The 17,814-nt window shown below is 42.9% G+C and overlaps 1 protein-coding gene across 2 annotated transcripts in view; it reads left to right on the top strand.

Moving 5' to 3' along the window:
- The window catches only part of SMYD3 (SET and MYND domain containing 3), a 451,319-nt gene that overhangs the window by 40,589 nt on the left and 392,916 nt on the right, over nt 1–17,814 (top strand). The window contains exons 1-3 of one of the 2 annotated variants that reach the window (XM_068155693.1): nt 604–796; nt 3,103–3,180; nt 17,252–17,315. In XM_068155693.1, the coding sequence (XP_068011794.1) occupies nt 3,161–3,180; nt 17,252–17,315 (84 nt within the window). In that variant the 5' untranslated portion in view covers nt 604–796; nt 3,103–3,160. Of the gene's footprint in view, nt 1–603; nt 797–3,102; nt 3,181–17,251; nt 17,316–17,814 lie in introns of those variants that run through there. The other variant, XM_068155709.1, reaches the window with a different exon arrangement.

Here is a 17,814-nt window from a genome sequence, read left to right as displayed (position 1 = left end):
GACCTACTGGCTGTCAAATCTCATCTCCTCTGAAGTTGAATTATTTCTCATGAATAGGTAGGTGCATGGTGGTGGGTCGAAGGTATTATTTTTCACCTTTTTGTCATTATTTTTGGCCTTCCTGTGTTGGAATGTTTGTTTAATTTATTTTGTATTAGTAGAAGTTATTTCTGCAAGCAGAGGTTTTCTTGAGACATATTTCAGTAGTAAAACTAGTTTTTGTAGAGGACAGATGTTGTTCCTTTAGCTGTGTTCACTGAGAAGCAGTGGATGTCTTTCAGATGGTATAGTTTGAAAACTCCTCTGAAAGGAGATGTGGATTCTTTTCACATTGAATTCTTACATTCAGATCATAAAAAAGACCTACTTCAGACATTTCCTGCTAAGTAACCAGAATGACAGAGGTCAGATGTTTGCATCATGGTCTGTGAGGTGCTTGCTCTTGCAGCTGGGATATGCTTATGCTTTCATAAGAAGTACTAAAATCAGCTTCATCTGAAGTGCCTATTATAGCCATGTAAAAATAGTGGGGACTTAACATGAACTACTTAAAGTAATCAGTGTGCTGTAACATTTTTGAATGCAGTGTGCACAGTAGAACACTTGTCCTTCGACTATAATGGCAGAATCTCTGATTTGGATGTGAATTTGACTGGAAACCAGCATTCAGAGGGTAAAATGAGCTAAATGTAGGACTCATGTAAATCATTCTGACACTGTACCAGTCAGTATCATCTGCACAAGGTACTTGTGTGTGTGGCAACAGAGCTATTGAAGGGGACAGGTGCTTCAGCTGGTGAGTGATCTCTTCTGAGTTTCATTGTGTTGCTGCTGGGGTAGTAGTGGGTATTCAGAAAAGGTAATGAATTAGAGTGCAGCATTTTCATAAGACATAGGAGGAAGAAGCAAATATGAGATGAAAAATTCAAAATAGGAGTAAGCAGGCTGAGAGAGGTTGTATGTGTGGGTAAAAATATATACAGCTATATGCACATACTTGAAAAAAAATTTTGCAGTCTCAAAGTGAAGATTTACAAAATGGTGTGATTGTGATGGATCATTCCTTCTCATACTCTTTTTCAGTTCATTGAGTTTGGTTGACCTTAGAAATTACCAGAGGCTTATGTTTTCCAAACATGCTACTGTTAGCATTTCTTTTATTTTGCAAAGCAGAACATTGCTGTTTATTATGTAACTTCTATGGATATCTATAAACCATACCAGCGCTGGTATACATTAACAAAAGCTCTCCCTCCTAGTGTTTATCCATTACTATAAGCTTTCATTTACTTCTTTTGCAAATAAGGAATAACATACTTCTCATTGTCTTGTACTTTGCTCTGCAAAGTCTCATTCCATGGTTGTTGAACTGAAACAAATAAGCTTATTTCGCTCCTGACCCATCACCCATCATTGAAGCTACAGTGTGATGATTAAAGGCTCATGTTTCTTGGCCTTAGGAAAAATTACGTTTAACTGAAGACTTTTACTGATATAAAAGTGGTATTTTCTGGGATATAACAACTATTTTAACTGCAAAATTGTGCAAAATGTGTGGCTAATCTGTTGGAATGGAACTACTGGAGCAAGTCCAGAGGATGATCACAAAGATGATCAAAGGGCTGGAGCACCTCTGCTATGACAGGCTGAGGGAGCTGGGGTTGTTCAGCCTGAAGAAGACTCCAGGGGGACCTTATACCTGCCTTCTGATACCTGAAGGGAGGCACATGAAAGCTGGAGAGGGACTTTTCATAAGGGACTCTAGCAACAGAATGAGAGGGCATGGTTTTAAGCTGAGGGAGAGTAGCATTAGACAAGATTTTAGGAAGAAGCTCTTCAAGTATGAGGGATGGTAAGACTTTGGAATAGGTTGTTCCAGAGTGGTTGTGGATGCTTCCTCCCTGGAGGTGTTTATAAAGCCACATTGGATGAAGCCTTGAGCAACCAAGAGAGACGTCCCTGCCCATGGCAGGGGGGTTGTAGTAGGTAATCTGTGAAGTCACTTCCAACCTAAGCCATTCTATGACTCTATGATAACCTCTAGTTGTGATTCTCTGTTACTTCAAACTTCCATACAGTGTCTGGTTGTTTGAAGTGATACCAGTGGCAATTTTAGAAATGGAAATGTTTGCACTGATGCATTGAGGTTAGGACAAGTCAGCAGGAAGGCAGATGACAGTCTGTCATTTTATGACAGATATTATGGCTTGGTAGCTCCTCCTTCTTTCAATGTTCAGTATGGAATGCTGTAGTAAGAGGGACATAAAAAGAGCCAGTAGCTAAGTGTGAGGAACCATGTTGTGTTTCAAAATCCCCATAACTTAATCAGGAACTTGATTCTATTAATGAAAAGAACAGCTTCAGATTTTTAAAAGAACATGCAGTGTCATTAGTATGTTGTGTGACAAACTAAGATACAAATGGAGAAGGCTTTATTTAAAAATATATGGCATGTTTTGTTAAAAAAAACCCAAAACTCCTAAATTATTAGTTCAACAGTTATTTTGAAAAGTACCACAATTTCACATTCTCCATCTCTAAAATAAGGACTAGGTTTTGGGAGACAATAAATTATTTTAACTCTTCCCTAATTGGAATATGCATCATCTAGGAAGGTATTGACTACAGTTAGAAATGTAGCAGTACTAGTAACAGAACTAGTTTGTGAGAGAGGGCTGGCATTTGCAAGCATGTCTAAGCATGCACATTTCTTCAAGTGTGTCAGTTTGTACTACTAATACTTTCAGGAATACTCCTGGGGTTAGATGCCTTCCTTGTCAAACTGTTAATTCTTCATGAGGAAAGCTTGTTCTGATGGTGACAGAGTTCTAAATTACACTTCAGAATTGGAACCATTTCTTTTTAAAGACCTTTCTGTTGGAAATGGACACATTTGGAAACCATGAAGGGTGTATATGTTTTGCTTACTAACTAATTGCTATGTACAATGAGTGGGAAGTGGACTGAGGCAAATGAACACAAGTGCTCTTCGCTGGTAAATTATAATTAATTAAAAAAATATATAGGTGTTGCAGTAGGCATAGAGGCATTTCTTTTGATGATTTCATTTTTGTTTTTTTTTTTCTTCTCTACAAAATGGAGAAGGGAAACATGGATGGCTAATCTTTGAAGAAAAATCTATTACACTATTAACCATCAGATGTCACCAGAGTACAGAGAGTAAGTATGAGGTTATGTGGCTTTCTTTGGCTGTTTATTTTGGAGAGGAAAGACTCCATTTCTACAGAGGCTTTCTCATATCAGTAGTTGCAGCATCTTGGCTAGCTCCATAATGGCTGTGAATCTCTTAGATTTAGAGTATTGAGCAAGAAATGTGTTTGGAACCTTGTCCTGATCCTGCAGAGATATTGATACCAAATGAAGTGGGGGGCAGAAGGAAAAAGAGGTGGACAAATACTACCACACACTTCAGCCTTCACAGTGGAATACTTAGCAGACACCTTCAAAGTAACTTGTCTCTTCACTGCCCACCTAGCTACAGAAGTACTTATTAGCTTGTGTACCCTAATTTGCTTTCCACTGTTTGGGTAGTGTTCTGCTAGCCATGCAGCAGCATGGACCTTTGCTCTGGTATATGCCTGGGTGCCAACTGCTTTCTTGGGCAGCACTGAGTGCTGTCTGTGCTTTCCCATAGGCATTTTACCCACAGCAGTTGTGGCTGAGTTTGGGGACATTTGCAGGACTTTCAGTACAAACAGATTATCTGAAGCATGGAAAAACCCTGCAAAAATCTTTGAGAACAAGATTGAGTCTCCAATGAATCTTAAAGCTCTAAGACTTCATCATTTCAGATGTGAAAACTTTAGTGACTACATCTTTTTACAGTAAAATTTAATTTAGTCAGTCTGGCATTATGAATGGATTTTAGGGCAGTTTAAAGGCTTAACTTCAACTTTAGCTATTATATGCTTAGTCCTGCTTGAAGATCTTGCTTTCCATCACTAATGATGCAAAGCAATTAGTGAAAATAACAATTTTACTTTAACTGCCCTGTAGAAGTCAACAGTAGATATTTAAAGATCACAGAATCACCAAGGTTGGAAGAGACCTCAAAGGTCATCAAGTCCAACCTGTCACCACAGATCCTATGACTAAACCATGGCACCAAGTGCCACATCCAATCTTTTTTTGAACACCTCCGGGGATGGTGACTCCCCCACCTCCCTGGGCAGCCCATTTCCAATGGCGAACGACTCTCTCATTGAAGAACTTTCTCCTCACCTCCAGCCTAAACTTCCCCTGGCACAGCTTGAGACTGTATCCTCTTGTTCTGGTGCTGGTTGCTTGAGAGAAGAGACCAGCTCCCTCCTGGCTACAATCACCCTTCAGGCAGTTGCAGACAGCAATAAGGTCTCCCCTGAGCCTCCTCTTCTCCAGGCTAAGCAACCCCAGCTCCCTCAGCCTCTCCTCATAGGGCTTGTGCTCAAAGCCTCTCACCAGCCTCCTTGGCCTTCTCTGGACATGTTCAAGTGTCTCAATGTCCTTCTTAAACTGAGGGGCCCAGAACTGGACACAGTACTCAAGGTGTGGCCTAACCAGTGCAGAGTACAGGGGCACAATGACTTCCCTGCTCCTGCATTTCTGACTAGTGTCTGTAGCCTTGCTGTCCCAGTGCCAGTATGAAATACTTTCAGTCTTTATGGTGAACATTAAAAAAGAAGGTGCTTTAGAACGGGGTTCATGAAATGCACCCTTCAGTGACATGTAATGGAGGGAGGTACAAGGGAGGGTGGGAGGCATTCTTTCTGTATTGTCATCCAGAATCTGTTGGAGAGACAAATGAGAGCTGTAAAATAACAGATTTTATTTAAGTACTTGCTAGGAAGAAACTCTGTGAAATGTGCTCACATCAAGTTACTTTAATGTGAGAATGTGATCATCCTGATGTGAAGTGAAAATTGCTGTAAGGAGTGTAAAATGAAAAATCATCATTCAGTAAGGTTGTTTGGCACTGTTCTGTATAAATAAAAGTCTACTCTTTTCAGATATTTCCAAGCCATATTTTGTTTCATTCTTTGAGAGAAATTACTGGGAGCAAAAACTTTTAGGGGCTGATGTGGAACAAAGTGAGAATTCTTTGAGGAAAAGGGAAAAGAGGTTCCCAAACAGGAAAGTTGTTGGGACACAGAAAAAAATAGGGAAAAAATATAAACTGCAGCAAGAAACCCAAAATGTCTGCAAAGCTGGATATAACAAAATGATGGGAAAAGAACTGATGAAATATATTTTTGAAGAAAAAGATGTGTTTAAATGCCTCACAACTGTGTAGAATAATTAGGAAAGTAAATAGTGATACTGTCAGGAATATTCTGCATTTCTAAGAGGTGAAGTTTAGACTGTTATCAGAAATACTTTTATCTGAGGGAATTTTATATTTTTAAAGCATATTCTAAGAGGAGCAAGGACAGCAAAAAGCCATCCTCCTCTGGAGGCAGGAAGTGCACTTACTGATACGAAGAACATTTTTGCATTCTTCCAATGCAAAAGTCTTCAGCAGGATTTTCGAGCATCCAGTTCATGACAAGAATGCTTTGGATGACTTGTAAAATCTCATGGTATCAGATTACACCTGAGCAAAGAAGAAACAAGCTGCTTTCTTGGGCTCTGTGCCAGTATATGCATGAATCTCTCTGTCAGCCTTCTCTGCTCTCCTGACAGAAATATATATATATAGTGGGCTTTTTTGTTTTTTCTTGCATTTTGCTCATTTTCTGGCTTTGTGGGTTCTTTAGCTTATATGTAAGCAGAACTGACTATCCTTTTCCAGTCACCTGCATTTGTATCTTAACTTAGGTGTGATCTGAACATAAAGGCTAAGCAGGTGAAAATGAGGGGTTACTTGATGTACATCCCTACCCAATTCTAAATCTACAAGACAAAGTACACTATGATTTATTTTGAGCCCAGACATGTTGCTGTCTGTCCAAGTTTGTTGACTGGAATAATTTTATTTTAGATCAGCTCTTTGCAAATGTGTTCCATAGGGAATTAAAGGACTTTCAGATGTAACTGTTTATATTTTATATTTTATATTATGTTGCTAGGTCTTGCAGGAAGAAAATTAGGGAGGCAAAAGCGCACTTGGAGCTTAGTCTGGCCTCTGCTGTGAAGGACAACAAAAAGTCCTTCTATAAATACATTAATAGCAAGAGGAAGGGCAGAGACAACCTCCACTCCTTGGTGGACACGGAGGGGAACGTTGTGATGAGGAATGAGGAAAAGGCAGAGATACTTAACACCTTCTTTGCCTCAATTTTTACTAGCAGGACAGAATGTCTTCCAGACAGCTGGCCTCCAGAGCTGGCAGAAGGAGCCAGGGAGCAGCATAGTTTTCCACTGTTCCAAAATGGGGTAGTTGGTGATCTGCTCAGCCGCCTGGATCCCCACAAGTCCATGGGACCAGATGGGATCCATCCTATGGTGCTGAGGGAGCTGTCAGAGGAGCTGGCCAAGCCGCTCTCCATCATTTTTCAGCAGTCCTGGCTCACTGGAGAGGTCCCAGAGGACTGGAAGCTGGCCAACGTGGTGCCCATCCACAAGAAGGGCCGGTTGGATGAGCCAGGGTATTATAGGCTTGTCAGCCTGACCTCAGTGCCAGGCAAGATCATGGAACAGGTCATCCTGAGTGCAATCACACAGCACTTGCAGGATGGCCAAGGGATCAGGCCTAGCCAGCATGGATTTAGGAAGGGCAGGTCCTGCCTGACCAACCTGATCTCCTTCCATGATCAGGTGACCTGCCTGGTGGATGTGGTGTCGTAGTTTGGGCTGGGTGCCCTCTGCTACAGGGCTGCTTCCTGTGTCCAGAGGTCCAGCCCAGTGGGTGGACACAGGAAATTAGGTTATTTCCTACCATGATCCCTTGCACCACTATAAGTTTCGTGGCGGGGTCTGGCACTTCCTCTTTTCTTCCTCCTCCATCAGCCGGTAACATGGGGGAGAGATCTCCTGGCCTTGGGCCTGGCTAGGCCCAAGGCCACGGGGGGATGGGCAGTCTCAGATCTGGCCAGCTGAGACTAGCCTAGCAATGGGAGGGGGAAGAAGGAGCCCTGAGGGTCTTGGGTGTACCCTCAGGTAGGGATGGGTCTGTTTTTGGGTTTCTCTCTCTTGTCACTGTATTTTTAGTTGTTTTTTTTTCTGCACACACTCACTGTTCTATTTAAACTTTCCATCACCTTTGCAATCCGTTTGTCTGAGTCGTTATTTCTGCGCGTGGTGGGGAGGGGGCCTGCCCCAACCCATTACATTTTGGCGCCCAACGTGGGGCTGGCTGTTGTGCCCACTCTGCAGATCGATTGCAAAGGATGGAGAGTTTAAATTCAGTTCTGGGCGTCGGTTTGGGTTTGGCAGTTGGGGGCTCAAGTGATGTTGCCGGGGCGACCGTGTGAGTTCTTGTGGATTGTGGGGGATGACTGGTGCGCTGCCGGTGGCGCGGACCCTCTGCTATTTCAGGCAGGGGTGGTTCTCGACCATCGGCATCGGGGGTACCGCTTGAGAACGCGGAACCTGCCCCTCCTCCGCGGCGGGAAGCGAAGTGGGGGAGGGGCAGCGGCAAGCAGATCAGAGTCAGGTCCGTTCTCGCTGCGGGGATAGAGCCAGCCGCTGCGAGCGGGCGAGCCAGCTCCCGAAGCCCCGGGGGGCCGACGGGGACTCCGGCTGGAAAGCCGTTTTCAAGGGCTCTGAGAACGCGCGCATGGCTTTCGCTGGAGAAGCCGTTTGAGTGTCCGAGGGGTGGAGGTGATTTTGATTCTGCGCCGCGGCGGCAGAGGTGGGCGGAGCCCTGCTGCGGGCGAGCGGCGCCGGCGGACCCGGCCGTACGCTCGGGCTGGGGCGGGCCCGGCCCTAGTCTCTTCCCCGACTTTTTCGGACGAGTTCCGAAACTGGCGCCGAGCACCTGGCTCCACCTCCCTTCTTCTCAGTGAGCTGTGGTGCAGCCCCTCCCTTTCCAAGGGGGGGGTGTGCAGCCGGATGCTGTCTTGCTTTGGTACGGGTACGCCTAGTGGGGGGGCGGAGTACCTTGGACAAGCATCCGTGTAGTGGGACCGCAGTTGGAAGCGGTTGGTTGCGGCACCCTGGATGGATTGAAAAAGGCAGTCGTGGGTTGGATGGTTTCGACTGGCCTGTCCCAGGGGTGGAGAATATGCCGCCGAGTAACCATGGGTGAAAAGTAGAGGCTTGGCTGAGAAGTCGTGAGGCTGTTCCAGGTGACCAGGATGCCCAACAGATCCATGGAGAACTTGCACCGCAGGAGAATGTGCTCTGCATCGCCGGGAGGTTCCACTGGATGAAGGAAGAAGAACTGGAATGGACAGACACTAGAGCCTGACTGAGAGACTGTTGGAGTGGACGCCCAGATGAAGACACGGACTTCGCCGGACATGTCATCAGTTTTCTGATTTGATGATGTGTTTGGGTGCAGGCATCATGGTTTGAAATAAAGGGGTGGATCCTGTCGTAGTTTGGGCTGGGTGCCCTCTGCTACAGGGCTGCTTCCTGTGTCCAGAAGTCCAGCCCAGTGGGTGGACACAGGAAATTAGGTTATTTCCTACCATGATCCCTTGCACCACTATAAGTTTCGTGGCAGGGTCTGGCACTTCCTCTTTTCTTCCTCCTCCATCAGCCGGTAACATGGGGGAGAGATCTCCTGGCCTTGGGCCTGGCTAGGCCCAAGGCCACGGGGGGATGGGCAGTCTCAGATCTGGCCAGCTGAGACTAGCCTAGCAATGGGAGGGGGAAGAAGGAGCCCTGAGGGTCTTGGGTGTACCCTCAGGTAGGGATGGGTCTGTTTTTGGGTTTCTCTCTCTTGTCACTGTATTTTTAGTTGTTTTTTTTTCTGCACACACTCACTGTTCTATTTAAACTTTCCATCACCTTTGCAATCCGTTTGTCTGAGTCGTTATTTCTGCGCGTGGTGGGGAGGGGGCCTGCCCCAACCCATTACATGTGGGGAGGCCTGTGGCTGTAGTCTACCTGGACTTCAGCAAGGCCTTTGACATCGTCCCCCATAGCAAACTCCTGGCCAAGCTGTCAGCCCATGGCTTGGACAGCAGCACTCTGAGCTGGGTTAGGAACTGGCTGGATGGCCGAACCCAGAGAGTGGTGGTGAATGGTGTCACATCCAGCTGGCGGCCAGTCAGTAGTGGAGTCCCCCAGGGATCAGTGCTGGGCCCCATGCTCTTTAACATCTTTATTGATGATCTGGATGAGGGCATTGAGTCCATCATCAGTAAATTTGCTGATGACACCAAGCTGGGGACAGGAGTTGATCTACTAGAGGGTAGAGAGGCTTTGCAGAGAGACCTCGACAGGCTGGACAGATGGGCAGAGTCCAACGGCATGAGATTTAACACATCCAAGTGCTGGGTTCTGCACATTGGCCACAACAACCCCATGCAGTGCTACAGGCTGGGGTCAGAGTGGCTGGAGAGCAGCCAGGCAGAGAGGGACCTGGGGGTGCTGGTTGATGGTAGGATGAACGTGAGCCTGCAGTGTGCCCAGGTGGCCAGGAGGGCCAATGGCATCCTGGCCTGCATTAAGAACAGTGTGGCCAGCAGGAGCAGGGAGGTCATTCTGCCCCTGTACACTGCACTGGTTAGGCCACACCTCGAGTCCTGTGTCCAGTTCTGGGCCCCTCAGTTTAGGAAGGCTGTTGACTTGCTGGAACGAGTCCAGAGAAGGTCAACGACATTGGTGAGGGGTTTGGAACACAAGCCCTATGAGGAGAGGCTGAGGGACCTGGGGCTGCTTAGCCTGGAGAGGAGGAGACTCAGGGGTGACCTTATTGCTCTCTACAACTACCTGAAGGGGGGTTGTAAACAGGCAGAGGTTGGTCTCTTCTCCCAGGCAGCCAGCACCAGAACAGGAGGACACAGTCTGAGGCTGCGCCAGGGGAAGTTCAGGCTGGAGGTCAGGAGGAAGTTTTACACAGAGAGAGTGATTGCCCATTGGAATGGACTGCCCGGGGAGGTGGTGGAGTCGCCATCACTGGAGGTGTTCAGGAGGAGACTTGACAGAGTGCTTGGTTACATGGGTTAGTTGATTAGGTGGTGTTGGGTGATAGGTTGGACGTGATGATCTTGAAGGTCTCTTCCAACCTGGTTTATCCTATTCTATTCTATTTAGAAGTGGAAGAGCAAGAAAATAAGCATTGAGGACTGCTAAAAAAATGGGTATTGTAAAAATACAAATATGGTCAAGAAGGGAAAGGATCTCAGAAAGAGAGAAGTCAATGAAGATACTCCTCTCTGAGAGGGTCAGATGGGGTTTCTATTTCACTGGAAGTCATAGATCAATATAATTGAGGCTGTAATACAAGCAGGATGTAAATATTTACAGCAATATGATATTTTAGAGTAACAACTTCTGTTTTGTGGTATGTCAAATTACAGGTCAAATTAAAAAATACTTGGATGTACAGCAGATTAATGATCAGTATATCATTTTTATAGGGAAAAGTCTAAGATGAGATGTTTTGTTCTATTTGGCTTTACTGGATTGTAACCACATGTTCCAGAAAGGAGCATTTCAAAATATTGCTTGTAGCTTTTTAAAACATATTTCTAAATTATAGATGTAACTTTTTCATCCTGTGAAATATAATCTTAGTCTTCCTCAGTATTTGTCTGTCTTCTCTGATTAAAATCTCAAGGTGGAATGAATGCACTGCATGGCTGAAATTTATCTAAGTCTGACATTGCTGGAGACATTTGGCTTGCTCACTGGAGATTGCCTTGATTTGAGGCTAATTGTGTTAAAGTATCTTTGCAAGACGAGTAGGTGTAGGAGACCATTTGTAGTAGTTGGGTTGTGCTCTGGGTGCCAACTTTTGCCACGTTTCTGCTTTGGTGCTCTCAGTGGGGGATAATTTTGAGTTTTGCTGAGTGGATAATTACAGTATTTGCACACAAATGTTGATTTCTGTGGTGATAGCATTTGTTTTATTCATCATGCATATTGATACAGTGTGTGTCTGTGTGTATGTACGCTATGTGTGTGTAATTTATATACACATATATAAATGTATGAGGTATTTTATTCTAAAGGTAGTCTGTCTTCTAGAACAAAAAAGTTACTGTTTTGAGAGATGCCAAGTGCTTCTCCCAAGCATCATTTTGTTAAAAGGCCTTGTGCTACTGAAATTACTTCTGAAGTTTCTTCTTGGTTTTATTAGAGAGATTTTCTTGTATTTCCTTGCAAATGTTAGGATCAGAAGTAGAATTCAAATGTAAGATTAATTTTTTTTTCTGTTTGAGTGCCATGTGTTTGTTTAATTTTTATAAGTTCCTTCAGTAATTTTGTAAAGCACTGCATCTAAAGATTTTTGCCAGTTACCACCTTAATGGAGAGGTGTCTAATTCTGTTCTTGGTTGTATCAGAGTAAATACTGTATTTCTAGTGGCTCTATTTTCAGCAAACTATTGTGTTTTTTTCCAGTTTAAGCAAAGGAGAATCTCTTTGTGGCTCTACATAACTTTACAGTTTTGGTCTAGAATGTTGTACCGTTCTGTGGGTGTTAGATATCTTAAAAATAATTACATTTTTTCAAAATAGAGCAAAGAAGTTCTGAAAAATAAACATTTTTAAAATCCAAAATTTAGCAGTGCTGCTAGCACTGCATGAACCCAAACACTAGCTTCTACGTAAAAGTAAATGTGGATGTATTAAAATACAACATAAATTGTCAGAAAGTAGGATACTGTACTGAAAGATAATTATAGACTATGACAAAGGTTTTTTTTAGAAAGTATTTTTCACAATTTCGAAACCAGGTATTCTTCAGAAGAAAAATCAAGCTGCAGAATAAGGTTTTGCATGAATTTTAAGAGCACAGGTTTTTATTGGTTTTAATCTCGTTTACACCCATTTATTTAGGGTTACATGGGACCTAGGAGCAGTGTACAGAATAACCTTAGTGCAGAAAAACTGGTCACCCTTATTCCAGAGGCCACTGGGTGTGGGATACATGGGAGCTTCTGCTCTGCCAGCTGATCCACAGTTGCAGAGCCTGTCCAGGGATCTGGCAGAGGAGATGGGGGAAATCCTGACCCTGTCAAACTGCCTCAAGTCATCACACTGGCTCCAGAGGTGCAGGGAACAGCTGCTGTGGGCATGCCTCTCTGGCTGCAGAGGGTAGTTGTTTGCGAAGGACTTGGATTTGGAATGTTGAGAAGACATACATTGTTACCACCTGGCTCCCAGCACCCATTGTCCTGTTCCCCAGAGCTGTGAATGGCTCTTGCTATGCTGAAGACAAAACCTCCCTCCTCCAGTGCATGGTGCCCATGTGCCTCAGCTTCTGCTAGGAGAGAGATGAAGAAAGTAAGTTGTAATTGCATTTAATGTAATTCCTCTTCTCTGAAATCTACAAAATGTAAAATGGTTGTTTATTACTCACATCATTATTTTTATTATAAGAAGGCAGAAGCATATTACTGAAACAATGGCATGTTTGGTTATTGCAGGTATTGATTACTTTCACTTTATGGCAGGTCTGAAGTACACACGCATTTATGCACTTGGCATGTTCAACTGAATTGCAAAAGTCTAAGAATTTGTTCAAGAAATTAGTTCAACATGACATGCTCTTTTGCTCCTTGTATTATAGGGCTGGATTATTAACTGAAAAACAATATCAACAGCAAAAATGCAATAGAGGGTTTGTGTGAGATTGCCCTTTTATCCTACAAGCTCAGCCAGAAGCAGAAGTGTGAATAAACTGCACAGAAATGAGTGTTGAGTACAGTCTGATAATCACATGTTCTGTTATATCTGACAATCATGTGTGTAGGGCTGAAAGTCATGTACCTGCAATCAGCAAAGAAGTGTGGATGCATTTTCATTATAAACTAAGTAGTCTAACTGTATTTGGTTGTTATTTTATCTTATTTTGCTTTGGTTTTGCTTTTGCTTTGGTTTTGCTTTTGGTCCTTCCCTGACAAGCAGAAGTATTTTACTATGGGTTTTTTTTTAATACTATGTTTTTTGCACATTGTGGGAGTTCAGATGTGGCTCTGGTAGCGCCTGACAGTCCAGGCAAACCTTCAGACTTGGCATGTTCTTGTTAGGATTTTAGCCATGTGTTTTCAGGCTTTCTTGCTGCCACTTATACTTGGGAGCAGTTTTCCATAGACCCAGATTCCTCACTACTTTTTGTCAGCCTATCTGTGCATTGCTTTGCTCTTCTCATACCTTTAATAAAAAGAAAACTAAAAATAGCCAAAAGAAAAGAAGTTATTTTCCTGGGGAGAGTGTGTGCACCTATCTTAGTGGGTTTTTGCCCCCAACCCCCCCTATCGTGTAGGTTTTCTTTTGTCTCCTGTCTATATCAATCCATCCACCTATATATGCAGATTTATTTTTTTTACTTCTCAGAATGCCTTGGTACAGCTTACTCCATGAATGGTGTTTCTAGATGATAATGATGAAAAGATTTTGTAATAATCAAATTCCTTACAGTAAAGATTCTTCACTTTAACACCATGCTAGAGGACAAATGACGATCCCTGCTTGCTTTATTCTTATGGACCCTTTTTTTTCCCTTGCAGGCCAAGATCCTCACTTGTGCTTGTTTCATAAGGGGTTGTAGCCATTTGGAAAATCTTGTTGAAGCAGTATTTGAAAATCTGTAATTTATTCTCAATTGCTGCATCTTTATTTCCTTCCCTGTTGCAGCAGAACTTTTTTCAGAGATTAAAGTACTACTGAATGCATTAGGTCAAAATCTATGCATTTTTGCATGAAATCGGGTGGGATGTAGTAGAGACCTTATAAGTAACCTGATAGTATCTCCAGATAACGTTTACAGGTGATGAGAAATATATGGGAGTATTTGACAGTGACTTTAAAATTGTTTCAATCAAGTGTATAACATTAGTAAAATATTGAAGACAGGAAAAAACTAGGCAAATTGTCTAAGTTTCTAAAATGTTCTAATAAACATGAATCCCATATCTGTGAATACATGAATGTTATTCTTAAATTCTTTATATTGTTTTAGAACACACTCTTTTTAAAATGTCATGTAGCAAGATTCATAGATGCTATAAATGTGAAAGATTTTATTTGAGTGGCAGGAGAGGATTGGAAGAGAAAGCAACAGTTTAATCGGTAGCTTTACTGTTCAGCTCTGTAATTGCTATTCTACATCTGCTTGTCATTTAAAGAAATCCTCAAAGATGAGTGGATAGTTCATTCATTATACAATGCCAGCAAGGAGTCACCTTATTCAGATAGTCTGACTGGTAGTGTCAGTTTGGGAAAAAAAACTAAGTTTTGAATGATGGTCCTTAAATTTTTGTATGTATATGTGTTACTGCAGCATCCTTAACCCTTAGGGACAAATGATACAAAGTATGGAAACTTTGGTGGGTACTGGAGGAGTTTGGTGCTTTCTGGCAGCAAGTCCAATTACTGTTTTACCAAAAAAGGAATAGCTAAAAAGGCCTGTGAAAAGAACAACAAGGACATGCTGCAGAGAAACCATGTTGAGGGCTGTGGCTGTGCATGTGAAGAGCTGAAGAGCAAACTGAAGTTATAGGTGCTTGGCTTTCCTTTTTTGTTGTAGATCAGCAGGCAGATTTTTAGCGGATTGTTGTCTTTCATATTGTGGATGGTTCACTGGCAAACTCTAAAGGTAATAAAACAATAGGTAGAGAAGTTAAAGTTCTCACAGTATCTTCTTTTGCTATTTAAAGATACAGCTTCAGAAAACTTTTAATCTATTTTGTTTATTGTGAAATATTTAGAAAGAAGGTGTGGATTTCTTATAAATTATTTTTTTCTGTCCTTGATACAATGTGCTGCTTAGTATTAGAAGATGTCAATAACTGTCTCAGTAGGAAGAATTTGCATAGTTTACAATCATACAAGCATGTATAGAAGGGTTTAGAATAGAATTAACCAGGTTGGAAAAGACCTTTGAGATCGAGTCCAACCTATTATCTGACACTATCTAATCAACTAAACCATGGCACCAAGCACCCCAGCCAGTCTCTTCCTAAACACCTCCAGTGATGGTGACTCCATCACCTCCCTGGGCAGCCCATTCCAATGGCCAATCACTCTTTCTATGAAGAACTTCTTCCTAACATCCAACCTAAACCTCCCCTGGTGCAGCTTGTGACTGTGTCCTCTTGTTCTGGTGCTGGTTGCCGGGGAGAAGAGACCAATCCCCACCTGGCTACAACCTCCCTTCAGGTAGTTGTAGACAGCAAGAAGGTCTCCTCTGAGCCTCCTTTTCTCCAGGCTAAGCAGCCCCAGCTCCCTCAGCCTCTCCTCATAGGGCTTGTGCTCCAAACCCCTCACCAGCTTTGTTGCCCTTCTCTGGACACACTCCAGCAACTCAACATCTTTCCTAAGCTGAGGGGCCCAGAACTGGACACAGTACTCGAGGTGTGGCCTAACCAGTGCAGAGTACAGGGGCAGAATGACCTCCCTGCTCCTGCTGGCCACACTGTTCCTGATCCAGGCCAGGATGTCATTGGCCTTCTTGGCCACCTGGGCACACTGCTGGCTCGTGTTCAGCCTACTATCAACCAGTACCCCCAGGTCCCTTTCTGCCTGGCCACTCTCCAGCCCCTCTGACCCCAGCCTGTAGTGCTGCATGGGGTTGTTGTGGCTCATGTGTAGAACCTGGCACTTAGATGTGTAAAACCTCAGACTGTTTCTGATAGCCAATGCTATGAGCAGGTCCAAAGAGTTGGTTTTGCTTTTGTTTGGGATTTTTTTTTTTTTGGTCTACACTAATTATTCCACTGAACTGTATTTTTTTCCAAAATTAGTCTGATGTAAGCTTCTAATCTAGAATGAGAAATATGTGTTCCTCCATTATATTACACCTTTAGTTGCTTGATTTGGAAGTGAGAGTAAAAAGAGCACACCTAGTACTGATGTGCAGACACTGGGAACCTTGCAGAAAAAGGCCTTTAATCTGATAATTTAAACTTGCCTATGCAGTTCAAAATGGGCTGTGTTAGATGCTTAGTTATCTCCTGTGGGAATGCCACAATCTCCCAATTAAATTGGAAGGCTCAATTAATCTGTGTAATAAGATTTGAGGCCAATGAATGCAAAGCACCATAGCAATGCAATAATTACATTACTAAAATTGCCTTTTGAGGGGGAAAGTGGTGTGACTGATGCATACCTCCTTCCTTACCTTGCAGAAGGATGGAGAAAGGGGGACTAGGGAGTAGCTCACAGTGACAGTTTCTTGGGTGTAACTGAGCTCTGGCCAGCCACAAACAGTGGTGCCCAGTCAGGCACTGTGCTTGGATAAGGTCAGAGGGATGACCAGGAGGATGTCTGAGGAAAAGTAAATGGGGTTTATGCCATCCATACAATCTAGTTAATTGTTGCGTATACTGTTTTCCCAGCCTAATGAATGCCCATAGTAAGTAACTTTGCGTGTTAAAAAAAAATCAAAGGAAAAACTTCCTGGTGCTACCAGAATAATGTAATTTGTTTAGCATTTTCTACAGGAAAATAAGAAAGGCTCAAAAATCTATGTCATGTTTCTACTCATCTGAAGTAAATCTCTTCACTTGAGCTTATATATTTGAGATGTAAGATCTGCTCTGTGTGTACTGTCATATTTAATAATTCCTCAGTGTCTAAAAATTTAGAGAATTTCAGTGATAGCTTCTTAACTCATGTAACTGTGAACTCTGGTAGTTATTCTTCTAAGCTTTTGCTAAGTTTTTATTCCCCCTCCTCAAGTAAATTTTTATTCCCACTCCTCAAGTAAATTTTTATTTTGGTCTCACTGTCCACAAGTCAGAAGTAATTTTCTAGAACAAACTTCTGTTGACATGTCAACTTTATGCTGTGTTATAAAATTATAATTTGGTGTCACAACTGCAGGTTCTCAGCAAGGTCTTGCTTAAGATGTTGACACTTGCGTAAAAGAAGACTAAAGACAGAAACCAAGTAGATTAACTACCCATATTGCACAGCTCCATCTATAATGTTATCTACAAAATCAAACTCCTTATGGATTTAGCTCTGTGGCGCCAAAAAAAAGTCTTTTCTGGTGATCCGAAGTGGCCCCAGAGGTGCTGAACCACATGTGAATCTGACTTTGTACATAACCATGCAAAATTACCCCTTGTGTAGTGGTGTGGTTTTGTCTGCTCTTGTTTTTCAGGTATTTTTCTTGCCTTGGAATATTTGAAAATTGCCAGTTACGTAGGAAGGATAAATTCAAAGCTGTTTGTTTTTTTTTTTTAAACAGGCATGAACATCTGCTCAGATGCTCTCAGTGCAAGGTTGCGAAATACTGTGGTAAATCTTGTCAGGTAAGATGAAAAATATCAACTGTAAAGTGTTAATGAAAACAAGCATCTGAAGACCTTTTTTTCTTTTTTACAGGGTCTCCACGCATTTTGTATGTTGTCACACCTCCACACTGCAATTTCTTATTTGTAGTTATGGACAGTGTGTGTAAACATGCTGCCTTGTTCTACTTGAATATTTTTATAGCTAAAAATATAAGATTGTAATCAGCACAAAAGGCAAAACTAAGCTGAAATGGGTGGTATTTGGCTAAGGTTGGTTAGAGAGGGAGGAGGCTCAGGGGTGACCTCATTGCCCTCTACAACTACCTGAAAGGTGGTTGTAGCCGGGAAGGGGTTGGTCTCTTCTCCCAGGCAACCAGCACCAGAACAAGGGGACACAGTCTCAAGCTGTGCCAGGGGAGGTTTAGACGCGAGGTGAGGAGGAAGTTCTTCACTGAGCGAGTCATTCATCATTGGAATGGGCTGCCCAGGGAGGTGGTTGAGTCGCCATCCCTGGAGG

Source organism: Melanerpes formicivorus, unplaced genomic scaffold (assembly GCF_026170545.1).
Source record: "Melanerpes formicivorus ecotype bairdi unplaced genomic scaffold, bMelFor1.0.p_v2 SCAF_2, whole genome shotgun sequence".
NCBI classification, from domain to species: Eukaryota; Metazoa; Chordata; class Aves; order Piciformes; family Picidae; genus Melanerpes; species Melanerpes formicivorus.
The sequence above is the reverse complement of the archived record's forward strand: the minus strand, read 5'-3'. Positions and strand labels throughout refer to the sequence as shown.